Source organism: Notamacropus eugenii, chromosome 7 (genome assembly GCF_028372415.1).
Source record: "Notamacropus eugenii isolate mMacEug1 chromosome 7, mMacEug1.pri_v2, whole genome shotgun sequence".
In the NCBI taxonomy this organism is placed as follows: domain Eukaryota; kingdom Metazoa; phylum Chordata; class Mammalia; order Diprotodontia; family Macropodidae; genus Notamacropus; species Notamacropus eugenii.
Window position 1 is genome coordinate 56,227,930 of NC_092878.1, and position 14,256 is coordinate 56,242,185.

The following is a 14,256-nucleotide window of genomic DNA, read 5'->3' on the forward strand; positions in this document are numbered from 1 at the left end:
ATACCTTATGAGTCTCTCTTATAAATCCTGCTTTGGGTATATCTGTTCTTTCTCAGACTGAGGCAGAAGCTTGGAGCTTTGTGACATGGAGCTATAGGGATAAATGATGTTTCTGGACAGCCTATATAACTCTAAGGCCAGAAAAAGGAAAACTCATCAGCAGTAAGGAAATAGATTGGAGAATATTATTCAGAACAATTTGCAACTATTATCGTCTAATTCCCTAATCTCTGATAGGGCCAAACTATTTGTTTTTGTTTTTTCTGTGTTAACAGTCTTCATGTGAAAAGCTTGTGCTGTTGTCCTTGGTTTGTTTTTTTTTAAAATTCAACACAAAATAGGTGTTGACTTGGTAACAGCCATATTTTCATCAGATTGGAAGGAGTAAGAGATAAAACTGTAAACTCTAAGGGTGGAGTGTTGGTGGGATAGCAAGGCTTCATATGTTCAACTTGTGAGCGTCAGTGCTTAAAAACAATTCATTAAAAGCTCAAGTCCATTCAGTTCCCTTCAAGAAAATGTCGTAATAGTCAAAGAACACCGTAAACAGTTGAGTCCGTGTTGGATGACTAGGGTGAGGAAATAGTGTTGAAATTTCCAAACAGATACATGTGACATGTGGCAAACGAACATAGCTAAGTTAGAAAATTTGGCATAATCTGGCCAGGAAAAGGACAAGAATATGTCTAGGCAAACTGTATGAGGAAATGGCTGAATTTAGCTTCTCTAACAAAATGCTTCTATAAATTATTGTTTGAACCATGGAATTTAGCCCCTGACTTTATTGTATCACTTAGTAAGTGTTTCATATATGTAAGCTGTCTCCTCAACCAGGCTGCATGCAAGCTTAGTACATGGAGACATACAGAAAAACAAATAGTTGGGCCCTATCAAAGGTTTGTGGGCAGAGCTCATTTTAGTGGCTTCTCTGGGATCTCCCACAGTACCTAGCACAAAATTAGGAACAGAGTAAGCACTTAATGAGTTTTCAAAGAATTGAAACTATAGTAGCTATGAGTTTTTAATACTGTAGTCCAAAGTCTCAGCAGCCTATCAGAGAGCTGGGGATGTAGTTTCAAAGCAAGGTCCCTCTTTATGCTGGACCACTCTCCTAATTTTTCATAAATGCTTATGATGAGACTCTAAAGTTGCTTCAGAACAACCTGAGGTCTCAGCATTTGTCAACAACCCTCTTCAGATAACATAACATAGAAAAATAGTCAAGACTGTAAGTTACCCTCCTTCTCTGTCTCTGTCCACCTTTCATCTTTTCGAAAAGAAGCTTCTTGTTCTAGAGAGGGGGAAGGGAGGAGAGAAGAAACAAATGTAGCAGTATGGATCAAATTTGGTGAATGTCTATTTTAAAAGCAATACTCTGTGTTTCCTGTGGACATTTGCATACACATATTTTGGAAACAGAACTAGATGAAAAGAATGTCGTGTCAGAAAGATAAACCACAAGAGAAAAGTTAGTGGTTTTTCAGCTTTTAATAAAGTCCTTTGGAGTGCCCAGGGGCCCACTAGTGTCATCAACAATCACATAAAGAGGAAAATACATTTTAAAATACAAGCACTAGAAACCAATCTAGCACAGATCTAGTACCGCCCCATGAAATGGCTATGGTAGAAACCAGCCATCGAGGGGGCAAGGAGGGGGAGAGGAGGAGAATGGTATCTCACTCCCTTTTAACAAACTGCATAAACTAAATGCTCCAGGGGTGTAGTGTTTGATTATTTGTAACAATTCTCCAAGTAAATAAATTCAACATCATGGCTTCTGCAACCAATCCATCTGTAGTTTTAAGTTAGTGCCCCCAGTAAAGATGCTAAGAAAACCATTTGGTCCATAACATTTTTAATAGGGTGAACCTTTTAAAAACTGCCAAAAAAAAACTTCTTGGCAGAAAGGAAAGCTATGTTGAGAGGAAAAAAGCTCTGTTACCACAGTTTGTATAAGTGTTTCCACATACTGCTATATTTCAAACACACAGTGGAGTCAACTAAGCTCAAGAATATAGGACACATGCTCAACAGATTTTTCTCTCGATTATGATTATAGAAGACAGAAAACTTAACCTGTGAGTGGGACGGGAGAAGGAGAATGGGGGTGTTTGTGCTGGTTGTTGTTTGGGTTAGTTTGGTTTTTTAATGAAGGGAAAATCAAGTATAAATGAGGTGATTGATCTTACTCTAAATAAGCTTCCTTAACTGTGATAAAGGAAGTGCAGCATAAAGTTTTGATGAAGTACCAACTTATTCCTTTTGAGTTGTTTGAGTACAACAATTTTTTTTTAGAAAATCATAGATGTGGAGACAAAAATGACAAGTGCCAAGAATGAGCTTTGTATTTTTCATGTTCATTAAAATCTCCCTGATTCACAATCCATATCTCTTGCCCAACCTCAACTATGCATGAAGGCTGTGCCAGGGAAGGAAAGTCAAAGAGCCCCTCCATCTGCCAAAGAGGGACGTTTCTGGCTGCAATCACACTTGTCGGCTTTCTTGGGGAACAGCTCAATTTGATACTTGAAGAGAGAAAAGGCAGACATGTAGGTTGTTCCATCTAGGAAAAAGTCTATCACACTCTGGGTCTTTACTTTTGCTGCCTGAAGGTTATCTTTTCCATGGATGTATGTTATTCCCAATTCCCAGAGTGGCACTAGTGTTAACACCACCAGGCAGAATGCCACCTCAACATGAGCATTTTTATTCCTCATTACTCAAAGCAGAGTGGGACTTGTTTGGTCTGTGGCACAATATTAAATTCATTGATCATGAGTGGGTGTGGAACCAACTTGATAGCTGATACAGCAAGATGGGGTACCAATCAAATTTGCTGAATAAATGGCATGGGATGGAAGGAATGGAATGAAATGAAATGGAGCAGGAAAAGATTTATTAGAACAGAAAGGGATTGGATGGAGTGGAATAGGGCTTAACTAAACTCTAATATCATAGAATATGATAAAGTAAAACATATTTTGGTTTTTCTCTTCAGCAGCATTTCCTGAAACTATTCCTTGTTCCATGAAATTTTTATTACCAAAAACGACAGTCCCTGCTTTGACACTTGTGACCTTGGGCAAGTCATTTAACCTTGGTTTTCTTATCTGTAAGGTAAGGGAGTAGGATCAGATAACCTCTGATGTCCCTCCAAACTCAACAGCTATGGTCCTACCATTCTGATCTTCTATAATTCACTTTGCCTGTTAGTTCTTTCCCAAATATCACTCTCTCATTCATCCCAGGTCATCAGGATATGTTCAGGCTCTGCTTCCATTCTAAGCTTCAAGAGAAACTAAGGTGGACCTAGGCAACCCTTACTTTGACTGTTTTGTAGGCAATGGAACGGTCAGAGATAGATTGAACAGACAGACAAGAGAAAATGAAAGCTAATAAACAATCCACCTCTCCAGGAGCCAAAGTCCCTCAGGTTAAGCCAGGCTGCTTTCAATGGAGGTGGCAGGTTCCAGACTCTAACAGAGGCTTCCTATCCATCACTGAAGAGCTTAGACATCTAGTGTGCTTCAGCAGAGGTGAATGTGCACAGATGACAAAGAACCCACTTTAGGGGATACTTAACTAGAGCAGGGGTTCTAAACCAAGTTCTTAATTTGTTTATGTCATGGATTCCTTTGTCATTCTGGTGAAACTTTCTCAGAAGAATGTCTTAAATGCAAGAGACACACAGGGTTAAAAAAGGAAAGTGATTATACTGAAACACAGTTATCCAAACTATTTTTAAAATTCAGGGATTCTCAGATTTCAAACCCCTCTACAAGAGGGAATCTCCATCAGCCATGTAATTATGGGATGCTGGAACAGGCAAAAGGCAGTAAGTTTATTTCCACTGAGAGCAAATACCACAGGACATCATGGTGTCTTGCAGTCACTCTCTTAGCTGCCTTATAATGTATTTTTCAGTAAGTGAGCCTTCTAGTTCTGGAAGATTTTCCTTAGGAACACCTTCCTCTAACAGTTCAGAGCACTGCTGTCAAAAGGCATTTAGTTAAATTCTAAACTGAAATGTTAAACCTTCAACATCATCACAAATGATCATTCGGTCTTGACTTGATCAAACATGATCAACTGAGGGATGAGTGATTCAATCTCAAGCTTGGTACCACCTTGCAAAGAGCTACTTTCCCAGGATTAATGATCTGCTAGATTTATCAAATGGAATTGTACACAGTGTGGAGAAACCAAGTGCAGACAGGGTCATGGCAAGGGTATGTCCATTACCAAGAGTTAGGTACAATGGCACGAAAGTCTTAGGTTGGGAGCAACTAAATCCTGGTAGTTTTAAATACTGACTGTATAAATTGAGAGACTAGGGGTTGAGAGACTAGGTTTGGGGGGAAGTCACCCAGCCATTCCATGAACTCAGAAATAACTAAACATAGCTGTAGGTAAGGGAGTAATGGCCATTTGGAGAAGTTAAACCAAAGACAGTGCAGTGACTTTATTGGTAACTTATGTTTGCAGCACCACACAAAGGAGACTGTCCCTATCCAACTCATCTATTGTGTTCACCCAGTTGAGTTTGCTTTGTTTACTGAAAATGTTCTAGAGTCATCCAAGGTGCTGATCAAGAATACTGATGCATGCTTAGAAAGGGGAAACACTTGTCTTCCTAGGTCAGAAACTGTTTTCCTGAGAGAGTAACATTGAAGTTCAAGGATACAGAGGGGAAGAAGAGTGAAATTTGCAGGGACCAGTCATTGAGTTCAGGTGTAAGTTACTTAGCATCAGAGTGTATTGGGTGTTCATTTCTTGCAAAACAACTCTTCCCTCTTGTAGGCATGACCACCTCCCAGGAGATATTAGTGAAGCACAAGTAATGAAAAGACATAGGAATGCATTCAGGTTTTAAAGTTCTTTGGTCAATATTTATTGGATGCCTACTATATATTGAACACTGTGGAAAACTACAAAGGAGAATGAATAGTCTGTGCCTTTAATCTAATGGAAGGGACAAGACAGACATTCATGTTTAACTTAGAGATTCAGTGGAGAGTAGTGGACTTAAAAGCAAGCAAGGACCTAAGTTCCAGTCCTGATTTTACACTTACTGATTGGGCATTGACTATTGGCAAAGCACTTAATTTCTCTGAAATTTGGTCTCCTAATCTGTTTTAATGCCTGCCATACTTTCAGAGGGTTGTCATGTGACTCAAATGACATAATATATGCAGTGTTTTGCACATTCTAAACAACTACATAAATAATAATCTTTAATAAAGAACTAAAAATAGTAAGTTATTATAGAAATAATCACAATGTACATATTGGACTTATGATTTCAATTGGTATGAAGAAGTATCAGTGTGGAACGTAGGAGTAGGAGTCAGATAATTGAGATACCAACCACAGAATTTAATATATTATCTCTGTGGCCAGGAAACAACATAGATGAGGATTTCCCTACATTTCCACAATGACGCAGAAAGCAAATTGAGAGAATTAAAGGATAAATTTTCCTTAAATTAAAGACTAAATTTCCAGAATAGTATATTGGATGCATGGAGGTCTAAAAGCTGAGACTTGGGGCTTATACCATAGCCCATACTGACCTCTTCCTTCTCGGACATCCATATTTATGGTCTATACCATACAGTCTAGCACCGAATGATATCAAACAATGAATAAACGTTTATTATGTACCAACTTTAGACCAGGCAATGTGCTACATATGCAAAGACTAACAGGGAACATAAAGCTTACATTCTGTTGATAACACTTTGTATTGTTTTCCTAATTTTTTTTGAGAATGTCCATCAGAACTGTTTCTTGAGAACCGGAGTTGTGTCTTAGTCATTTTTTTTTCCACATGACCGGAACATAAATACTTGCTGACTTGACTTATTTGAATTACTATGACTTCAGTACTTGTGTTCCCCTCTTCCGTTCACAGATCAAAAGTGAATGTGTCACATAACCCTCTTCTAGCAAGGCCTTACACATAGTAACCTTTCAATGATACATGTAGAATTCAACTCATTTATCACGAAAAAATAACATAAAGAAGTATATGATTAAGTCCGAAATGAGAATACAAGGAATAAGAAACTGAGAAATTCAGAAAAAGAGATCTATGTACTATAAATTTAGTTCAAGAAACATTTGTTAAATGCCTTCTATGTGCAGACCACTCTACTGGTATTAGGGATGCCAAGAAAAAAACTAAACATTTCCTTTATTCAAGGAACTTATATTCCATTGGGGGAAGGACAGAAGGAGGACAAGGAAAAGGAAAGGAAATACAAAGCAATTTCAAGATGCAGAGAGTTCTAACAACTGCAGTGACGGTCAAGAAAGTCCTCACGTAAAAAGTGGCCCTTAAGTTGTGCTTTGTAGCAAGCTAGGGATCCTACAAAGCAGAGGAAGGGAGGGAGAACATTCCAGACATGGCAGACCACCAGAGCAGAGGTACAGAGGTGAAAGCCAGAATGTCATACACCAGGCCAATTTGCCCAGAAAGGAGAGTATTTGAGGGGGAATATTATGAAATAAGCCTAGAAAGGTAGTTGAGAGCCAGACTAAAGTGAGTCTAAATGCCAGACTGAGGATTTGATACTTTGTGAAGCATGTAAAACTTGAGCCGAGCCTTGAAAGATGGGTAGAATTTGGAGACATGGAAGGGATGGGGAGGATTCAAACCCAAAATGTTTCACTCTGAACTCACTCCTTCTAAATACCTGAATAAGGCCCTCTGCTGTGTCTAATCAATCCAGCCAGCTGCCCCTGGGGAATGTTGTTCCTTAAACTTGGTACAGGTCTTTCCTCTCCCTGAATCTAAAATTATACAAGCAAATAATATGTGGCTGAAATGATCTGAGCCATGCAGTGATTCAGGTTTTCCTGCAATCCTATTTTCAAATCTAATTTTTCACTGCGCCGGCAGACCCACATTGCTTTGCCACACGCAATCACTTAGATTCTCGTTAGTTACAGTGACCATGTTTTTTAACAACAACAACAACAAAAACCCAAGACACATGGTCTGATAGAAGATATTCCTTTTGTAAAGTCTTGTTAAAAGTACACTTTCTTTCCTTCCTAGATTTTCCAGGACATATGATTGCTGCACCATCTCAGTACCTTCTCTAGTAGCTCTAGCCCAGAAGGGATTTTCATGAGGCAGCAAAGTCCAAAGTCTACTCCTCAACATCCCCTATGGAATCCCTGAGACTTTTTCCTGATCTCTCTGTCATGCTTGAAATAACACCAAACATCAGTGAAATCAATTATTTCAATAATGAGGAATTTGCACCACCAAGAAACAAGGTTAGCTGTATTCAGGCATGTTGATACCCTATTAGAACCTAACGCTCAGCCTCCCTGCCCAACTCTGGATTCCTTTTCACACAATCCATGAGTTATTGAAAGTACAGATTTGTCCCTGAAAGTGATGAACCCTAGCAGGTAACCAGATTAAACTGGGTTCCAACTCGGTCCATATGTAGACAAAACATTTTATCCTAAATTGAGTTAGAAATAGCAGGTGGTAGCTCTTTGCATGTTACGTTAAAAAGCAGAGAAAAGGAAATGGGGAATTCTATCCTTAGTCACTGAGTGATAGCTTAAAAACAAAGGTCTCCCTTTAAACAGAGCCTGAAAGTAGGGGCAGAGGGGTCCTCAGGCCAGGGCTACCAATCCTATCATTGGTCTATCAGGATGCAAGCCTATTCTGGTAATTAAGAAATTACCATGTCTTAAGAAGAATGACAGTTATGAGGAACATGGTCCAGGACAACTTTAATAGGAAATACTAGTATGCTAGGCCTCTCACTATTATCCATAGAAACAGTGTATGAAGACCTGAGGGGAGAAAGCAGAGAGGGAAAGGAAGGAGTTAAACTGAAATATTTCAAAATATTTTAGCAGGCTTCCATTTCTGATTTTTTTATCAGAACTGTTAAAATGTATTCGAACTGACAGTTGGATTTTTTGCTTAATCTATATTGGGCAAATAAAATCACAGATCTATAAACTGGAGGGGCATCAGAAGCCATCTCATCCAACCCCCTCATTTTATAGAGGAGAAAACCACAGTCCACAGAATTGAAGTGGCTTTACCCAAGGATGTATAAGGCTGAATTTGAACCTAGGTCCTCTGACTCCAAAGCTATGTCTCTTTCCACTCTACCACACTAAATTCAGAGAAGTGCTGTGGTGTGACAGAAAAAATCTTGTTTGTCCTTTGTTCTCAAAGAGGACCAGTAGGAAGAATACCAGAGTCTACAGTCCTACTCTTCTATTTACTATATGATCTTAGATGAGCCTCGTCTCCTATCTATTACATTAGGATAGCAATAATAATAAATATTCAGTGAGATGATGGAATTGAAACCATTTTGTATCTCTGTGGTGCCACATGTACGAATTTGAGCAAGTCACTTTCACTGTTTCAATGTCCTCATCTAGAAAATGAAGTCAATTACATGGGCCCTGAGGTCCCTTCCAGCTCTACATAGATCAATCAATCAATAAACATGTATTAAGCACTTACCATGTGTCAGGCATTGTGCCAAGGGCTGGGGTACAAAAAGAGGCAAAAGACAATTCCTGTCCCCAAAAATTTACAGTCTAATAGATCTTAAATTGTTGGCATTTTGCTCCTCCCACCGCCCCCACCTCCTGCAAAGGGAGGGGCTAACTGGATGCTAAGGCTGGTAGTTGCGGGGGGAAAGTAGGAGAAATGAATGGGTGTGGATAATCCTGAGAGTAGATAATCTTGAGTTGTCTGTGTCTTATGTGGGAAAAGGGAAAGATATTTTGGAAGAATTTGGAGGGAGGGGGTGATGAAGATTTCTTTTTAAGTTAAGGAGAATGGGGAGATAATTGAGGGCAGCTAAAAGAGGGACGGCTAGATAGCTCAGTGGACAGAGCACTGGTCCTGGAGTCAGGAAGACCACTTCAAATCTAACTTTAGATACTTCTTAACTGTGTGACCCTGGGCAAGTCACTTAACCTCTGCTTTAATCCATTGGAGAACAAAATGGTAAATCACGTAAGTATGTTTGCCAAGAAAACCTCATGAACAGTCAAGAAGAGTCTGACATGACTGAACAATGGGAGAGGGAGAGTGAGAGAAAATATTGGCAAAATAATTTTATATATCTGGGCCTCATGACTGATATACGTATGCCAAATTAAATTCACTTGGCCTCTTCACTTTCTAACACAGGGCTACCCAGTAGAATTGAACTGTTAGTAATTCTCAATGCTTCCCATTAGCACTTTTAAGTTTCAATTGCTTACAATCTCAAATCTATTTCTCCCTGGGAACACATCAGTATGCTTGCCCATTACCTGTTTTTCCAATGGGGCAGGGATTTGGAGGATCTGGATAGCCCTGGTCCTCACTGAAGTCCTTGGGGATGTTGTCACCAGTCAGTTCAGCCACAATGTTAGGGATGTTACCATAAGGACCCAAATGCTGCAGACCTTCATGGGCACCACCTGTAAGGAATACAAAACATCCTCAGATGGATGTAGATAAGGAGCCCAGAAAAATAGACACTTACTTCTCAACAAGACTGTGTTCCCTCTTCAAGGATGTGCTGGAGCCAGTTTAAATAGGCTTTTGAGAGATGAATGTTAAATTATCAGTGTGAATATGTATACTTTGCAAATTGGCAAATATTATTCACAGCTTGATTTATTGTTCTGTAGATAATTTAGACGAAAGTGTTAGAAAATGCTAATAATGTAGATTAAATTGACAAAGATGACAAAAATGACAATAATCAATGCTGGAGAGGCTGTGTAATGACAGGTATACTAACATATTGTTGGTGGAGCTGTGAAATAATACAACCATTTTGGAAAGCAATTTGGAATAATGCAAGTAAAGTGACTACAGTGTCCATGCTCTTTGAACCAAAGACTCCATTATTGGATTTATATGCTAAGGAAGCCATTAATAAGAAGAAAACTCCCCAAAAACACCAAAATATTTACAGCAGCACTTTTTGTGATAGCAAAGAATTGGAAACAAAGTAGATGACCATTCATTGGAGAATTGTAGTAACGAACTATTATTATGCTGTAAGAAATGATAAGTGTGATAAATACATTGAAGCCTGGGAAGATCAACAGGAACTGATACAGAATCAAGAAAACAACATACACAGTAACCACAACAACGTAAATGGAAAAATTGAGTGAATGTAACAAAATTACAAAGATCAAAGAGGACTTGAATAAAAGAGAAGGATACCTGAGATAACTAGGATGATGTACAAAACAGAAGACATCAGTAAAAACTTCTTTTTTAAAAAATACAGATTAAATTTAGTGTATTGTTTGTATGGTTTTTTTTCTGGAGAGCCAATTATTAATTAAACTTTTCGCAGCACACTCCTCTCCTGATGCCTTTTGAAAGCCAAAACAAGTCCTATTCTCTCAGAAAACTTTTTCTGGACCAGCCCCAACTGATTCTATACCACATCTTCCACAAACTTAGAGATTTTGTGTTGTATTAATAAAATCATTGATTGAGAGGCAAAGGGATCTTTTCTCTGCCTTCTTAAGCAAGAGAAGACAATACAATTTAATCTTGGTCTTGATGACTCAGGTTCATCCTTACAAACCTTACATTGTAAATAGAAAAGGCCTCTAAGAAGCCATACCACCTCTTCCCTTGCTTCCCAATGAGCACACACTTAAAATACCAAAGGCAAATGAAAGTTGATCTAACCTGAAACACATCAAGAGAAAAAGATCCCAAGAGCCTCCTTCACCCACCTTTTGGATCATTGTTCTCTAGGTAGATAAAATCCTTGGTGCTCCAACTAAATCCCATTTCTCTTTGGCCTACCTTCATAAAAACCATAAATCATCGTTTGTTATTTTCTTCCTCAGGATAAACAATATTATTTAATTTAGTCTTTCCTCATGGGTCTTCGTTTCCACAGTCGATTAGTTTAATAGAAAGAGCGCTAGTTTTTTTGTCAAAGACATGAATTCAAAATCTAGCTGGGCTACTCATTACCTGTGTGACCACAGGGAAATCACTTCATTTACCTCAGTTTTCTCTTCTGTAAAATAGGATTGGAATTGTTATTAAGCCCCTTTCAGATGTAATAATCAGGCCGCTAGGTAGATGGAGCATTGGGTCTGGAGTCAGGAAGACCTGAGTTCAAATTTGGCCTCAGATATTAATTGTGTATCCCTAGACAAGTCATTTGACCTCTATCTTCCTCCATTTTCTGAGTTTTAAAATGGGAATAATAATAGCACCTACTTCGCACTGTTGTTGTGAGGATCAAATGAGATAACATTTGTAAAGCCCTTATAATTTCTGAAACATAGTAGGCACCTAAGAAATGCTCCCTCCCCCCTCCCCCCTTTGATCCAAATTAGTGTTGGGATTCATTCCTAGGAGAGATCCAGACAGAGATTCAAGAAGGGAAAAATCACTTGAGACTTCATGGAAAGGATAATGTCAGAACTGGATTTGAAGGAAGTAAAAGCAGGCAGAATGATGTAGTGAAAAGAGTAGGGCATTTGGAATCAGAAGACCTGAGTTTAAATGTCTCTTAAGCTACCTAGTACTTTTGTTTCTTTGGGCAAGTTACTTACTATCTGTAGGGGCAGGTAGGTGATGCAGTGGATAGAGCACCAGTGCAGGAGTCAGGAGGATCTGAGTTCAAATCTCACCTCAGACACTTGACACTCACTAGCTGTGTGACCTTGGGCAAGTCACTTAACCCCAACTGCCTCATTCTGGGTCATCTCCAGTCATCCTGATGAATATCTAGTTACTGGATTCAGATGGCTCTGGAGGAGAAGTGAGGCTGGTGACCTGCACAGCCCTCCCTCACTCAAAACAAAGTCAAGTGCAAGTCATGTCATTATTTCTCTGATGGCATGGTCTTCTTCGGGAACGAAGGGCAAACCCATTGTATAGCAATAAATATTTTTTCATTGTTTTCTTCACATCCTTAAAATAACTCTATGAGGTAAGCAGAATAGTATCAATCATTATCCTATATCAATATTTTAAGGAATCAAGATTTTATTTAGTGTAAATACACCCCCCACTGATAATGATCATCTCTCCAACCGTTGGCAAACAGTTTCATAAATTGCTATGGCTAAAAAAAAAAAAAAAGTCATTAGTTGGTGGTCAAATTTTTGTACAACTTTCAATACAATAAGAGATTGGGTCATGAGTATTAACCACCTGGATCATTGAGAGGGCTAAGCCATTTGCCTCTATACTACATGGACCCATCCTGTGATGCTCAGTGGATAAAATGCTGGACCTGGAGTCAGGAAGATCTGAGTTCAAATCCAGCCTTAGATAGACATTTACTAGATATATGACCCTGGGCAAGTCACAGTTTCTCATCTGTATAATGGTAGCAATAACAGTAATAACACCGGCCTCTCAGAGTTGCTGTAAGGAAACGTAAGATAATATTTGCAAAATGCTAGGAAATTTTAAGATGCTTGATAAATACTAACTATTTTTGTTACTGGATCTCTGTTAGGTGGGAAGTTACAACTTCTGTTAATGTGACCACCTTCCCCTTTCTAATTTAGAGCTTCTAACAGGAACATACAGTATAGAAAGGACACTATTCACAAGTCCATTCATTTCTAGGGATATGTGAAGCCCTGAGGACTGTGTTTTATGAAAGCCCAAGTAATCTCTATAAGGACACTATAGCCCCCTACCAGCCTATAAAGGAGGAAGTGAAAAAAGGTAGTAATGCTGAGCTCTACTCTCTCTTTATTTTGCAATTCTTCTAGTTATACAGTGTTTTCAGTTTTTGCAAAATGTTTCCACATTTTTGATTTTGACTTACTTCATTGAAAAACAACACATACATTATCAATTTCTTAATCTGTCCAAGGTAGTTTGTCATTGCTGTTCATTCAGTCCTGTCAAGCTCTTCATGTGAACCATACTGTCCATGGGGTTTTCTTGGCAAAAATACTGGAGCGGTTTGCCATTTTTTTCGCCAGTGGATTATGACAAACAGAGATTAAGTGACTTGCCCAGGATCAAACAGCTAGAAAGTGTCTGAGGCCAGATTTGAATTCAGATCTTCTGATTCCAGACCCAATGCTCTATTATCCACTGAGTCATCTAGTTTCCTCCCAAAGTAGTGCAAAAGAAAAATGTCCTGCCTTCATGAAGCTTTCTCACTAGTAAAGATAAGGAAATACACAAGTAACCATAGCACAGGATATCTAGAGAATCACGATGGAGGACAATGCCTTCAACTTGGTATTAAGAGCAACTTGGGTTTGAGTCTTATCTTGTATGACCCCAGGTGAGTCAAAACATCTCTGACCCTCCTCTTCCTCATCTGTAAAATGGGGATATTACTAGAACCTTCCTCATAGGGCTGTTGTAAAGATCAAATGAAATCATGAGATGATCCCATTAGACAATGAGCTCCTACAGGGTTTGTTTTTGTTCAGTCCTATCCAACTCTTCATGACCCCATGTGGGGTTTTGTTGGCAAAGATACTGGAGTGGTTTGCCTTTCCCTTTACCAGCTCATTTTACAGATGAAGAAACTGAAGCAAACAGAGGTTAAGTGATTTGCCCAGGGCCACACAGCTTGTAAATATCTGAGTTCAGATTTGAACTCAAGAAGATGAGTCTTCCTGACTCCAGTGCTCTATCAGATTATGACAACTAGCTGCCAATCCATGAGGGAGGCACTATCTTTTGCCTCTTTTTATACTCCCAGTGCTTAGCACAGTGCCTGGCAGATAGAAGGTGCTTAAGAAATGTGACTGACTTACTAACTAATGTTCATAGTGTACTTTGTAAAACCATGCTAGTCATTTTATTCATTCAACAAGCACTTATTAAAAGTCTGTGTGGTATCAGTTATGGACATTATTTGTCTATATAACTCAGTGCCTAACACAGCCCTGTGCACATAGTAGGTGCTTAGCAAGTTATTGTTTAATAAATATCATTATTAGAATACAAGAGTGCAACTAAAGATAGAGTACTTTGGGAGTTCAGAAGTGAGAGTGATGACTTCTGACTGGACATCAGGGAAGGCTTCATGGAGTAGATGACATCTGAACTGCGGTTTGAAGTATGGATAGAAATGGATCAAGAGAGTTTGGGGCAGAAGGAGTGGGGTTGGTAGAGAGTCAAGGCAAAAGGAACAACATGAGCACACTAGCAAGAAAACCTGCACCATTCCAAAGAAGTATGTAGGGCTAGTATCCCCGATTTACAGATGAGAAAACTAAGGCCCACAGAGGTTAGAT

At 39.0% G+C, this 14,256-nt stretch overlaps 1 protein-coding gene across 8 annotated transcripts in view; it reads right to left on the bottom strand.

Moving 5' to 3' along the window:
- LOC140514472 (zinc finger and SCAN domain-containing protein 29-like) overlaps nucleotides 1-14,256 on the bottom strand; it is an 82,980-nt gene that overhangs the window by 30,817 nt on the left and 37,907 nt on the right. For 5 of the 8 annotated variants that reach the window (XM_072624907.1, XM_072624906.1, XM_072624910.1 and 2 more), the window contains one exon: nucleotides 9,316-9,465. In XM_072624907.1, the coding sequence (XP_072481008.1) occupies nucleotides 9,316-9,465 (150 nt within the window). Of the gene's footprint in view, nucleotides 1-1,237; nucleotides 6,796-9,315; nucleotides 9,466-14,256 lie in introns of those variants that run through there. The other 3 variants (XR_011970662.1, XM_072624905.1, XR_011970682.1) reach the window with 3 other exon arrangements.